This window comes from Palaemon carinicauda, chromosome 6 (assembly GCF_036898095.1).
Source record: "Palaemon carinicauda isolate YSFRI2023 chromosome 6, ASM3689809v2, whole genome shotgun sequence".
NCBI classification, from domain to species: Eukaryota; Metazoa; Arthropoda; class Malacostraca; order Decapoda; family Palaemonidae; genus Palaemon; species Palaemon carinicauda.
Window position 1 is genome coordinate 17921238 of NC_090730.1, and position 2500 is coordinate 17923737.

Genomic DNA, 2500 nt, shown 5'->3' on the forward strand with positions numbered 1-2500 from the left:
GCAATGAGTGAGAGCAGCATCGGGAGGGGGAATTTACCGAACGTTGTTGTGAGATATAAGAGACTGTGCACTGAGTAAACCACAATCACTCCTCACAAGAGAACAAGACGAATCACTACTCATCCAACTCCGCTTCAATAGATATGAAGGTAAGTTTCTCTTAAATAAACTTTTGATAGTTCCAATTCTTAAATGATCAACAATGTGTAACATTCAGTTTCTGTTTTATGATTAATATATAGAAGCTCGTGAGAATTCCCTTAGAGTCTATATCATTCGGTTAGTGAAAAAAAATCTTGATGTTTTCCATTCTAATTTTACATTTTCCTTTTTTCAGGGACTACAGATCTTACTCGTCACCTGTTTGGCATCTGTTGCCTTCGCACAGGATAAAAATAACGGAGGAAATAAACGATTCTTTGGAGGATTAAACCAAGCTTTCGGCGGAGGCATAGACCAAGGATTTGGAGGTGTTAGTCAAGGATTTGGAGGACATGGAGGTGGCATTGGAGGAGGTTTTGGAGGGATCAACCCAGGATTAGGAGGGGGTTTTGGAGGTAGTGTTTCCCAGACGTGCAGACGTTGGTGCCGAACTCCCGAGGGACAGGCCTACTGCTGCGAGAGCAATAACGAACCTGAAACCCTTCCTTTCGTCAAGCCAGGTCAATGCCCTCCCGTAAGACCTCAGTGTCCACCCGTCAGGAGCTTTGCCCCTCCACAGACATGCTCTAATGACAGCAAGTGCGGAGGCGTCGACAAGTGCTGCTTCGACAGGTGTCTCGAGGAACACGTTTGCAAACCACCTGTTGGATCTGGAGGCTTCGGAGGATTCGGTTTTGGAAGATAATTCTAGATTTTTCTGTGTAGAATTATCACCACAAAATATATTGTTGATTTTAGTTTTGGATGGAAAGAGACCAAAGATATATGTCATTAATAAATATTTATTTTAGTTACATAGTATTTTCATTCTGTTCATAAGGGCAAACAATGTTTTATCAATGTTGTTACGGTATACCAAGGTTCTGGAGTTTTTAGTTTTTGTGAACCATACTTAAGAGTAAAATATGACCGAGATGTGTCTTTGTGAAACCAGTATTTCTTATAATTTGCTCCCAGTGGTACCTATTAGTGTGAAACATTTGCTGTTTTTAATTTTAAACAACAATGAAAAAGACTGGATTGATTATGACTTACGTCTCTCTCTCTCTCTCTCTCTCTCTCTCTCTCTCTCTCTCTCTCTCTCTCTCTCTCTCTCTGTATGCCTACTTATAATTTCAAGCAATGAATTAGTTAAAATGACAAATATCCTGGATATTAATCCAATGTTCTGACATATACACCATCTTATTTCTCTCATTGAAAAGAAAAATATAAGATTCCTATCTAAGCGACATCGAAATCTGTAGATCGATCATTGAAGATAATAACGATAAGGATAATATTGTTGTCTACTGAAAAAAAAAAAATATAAGTATCATTCTATTTTAAGCACAAAATTGTGATATTTCTATGCACCGTTCAGAGGGTATTTTCTATTGGCATTCTGCAACCGTATCGTCATCATGCTATAATAGAAATATGTAATAAATGTGTTAATTTTGTTATATTCTATAGTTGAGTTTTACAAAATCTATTTATCAAGTTAAAACGAAACGATTTTGTTCTGAAATTATATGTATACAGATGTTTATATGAATATATGTGTGTTGGTTTAATTCAGATAAGTGTAGAATTTCTTAACTATACAGTATTACTTCAACTCAGCAGTTTGTTACCTAAAATTATATGAATAATTGGTTCTGTATTTATCCCATCTTCGCAGACTCCTGGTGAGAATAATAGTTAAATCCATTTTATTATAAAATACCTTTTTTTTTTTTTTGATAAGATTATATCATAAACTAATGCTTAAGGCCCAATTGACTACGAGTTCTTACTCTCTTGAAGTTTCAGAGCTGAACTGACGTAAATAACAAATAAGCATCATTAAATAAGATCCAAATATCAAATTAAGTAGTAAAATAAGAAGAATCATATTCTATTTTTGAGGTGACTTATACAGGATTCAGTACTTACTAAAAATATGGTACAAGGTTTAAAGGCTGCCAGTAATGACAGAGGCAAGGGATAGTGACATTGCCCTATCAGGCAGGATTATCCTCAGGGACTGACCATATATAAAGTATGATCAGCGCAAAAGCCCCCTCTCCACCTAAGCTAGTACCAAGGATGACCAGTCAATGGCAACTGATGACTCAGAAGATAGACCTATAGGCAGCCCCAACACTCCCATTCTTAGTTCACAAGGTTGGTATGGTTGCAACGACCAAAGGAACTAACAAATTCGAGAGGGACTCGAACTTCAGTCTGGTGATCACTACATATAGCTCTTATTGTATTATAGTACAAATTGTACATAATACATAACAATAGTATTTTCCGTAAATAAATGAAAACAAGTATTAATTCATTTGTTTATTTAAATAAATATATATCA

General features: G+C 35.9%; 1 protein-coding gene across 1 annotated transcript; it reads left to right on the plus strand.

Annotated features, from left to right (window-relative positions):
* Nucleotides 1-65: 65 nt before the first annotated feature.
* LOC137642015 (ATP-dependent RNA helicase glh-2-like) lies at nucleotides 66-928 on the plus strand. Its single transcript, XM_068374577.1, has 2 exons — nucleotides 66-149; nucleotides 338-928. The coding sequence occupies exons 1-2, from the start codon at nucleotides 144-146 to the stop codon at nucleotides 845-847; spliced, it is 516 nt and encodes a 171-aa protein (XP_068230678.1). The 5' UTR covers nucleotides 66-143; the 3' UTR covers nucleotides 848-928.
* The last annotated feature ends 1572 nt before the right edge of the window (nucleotides 929-2500 follow it).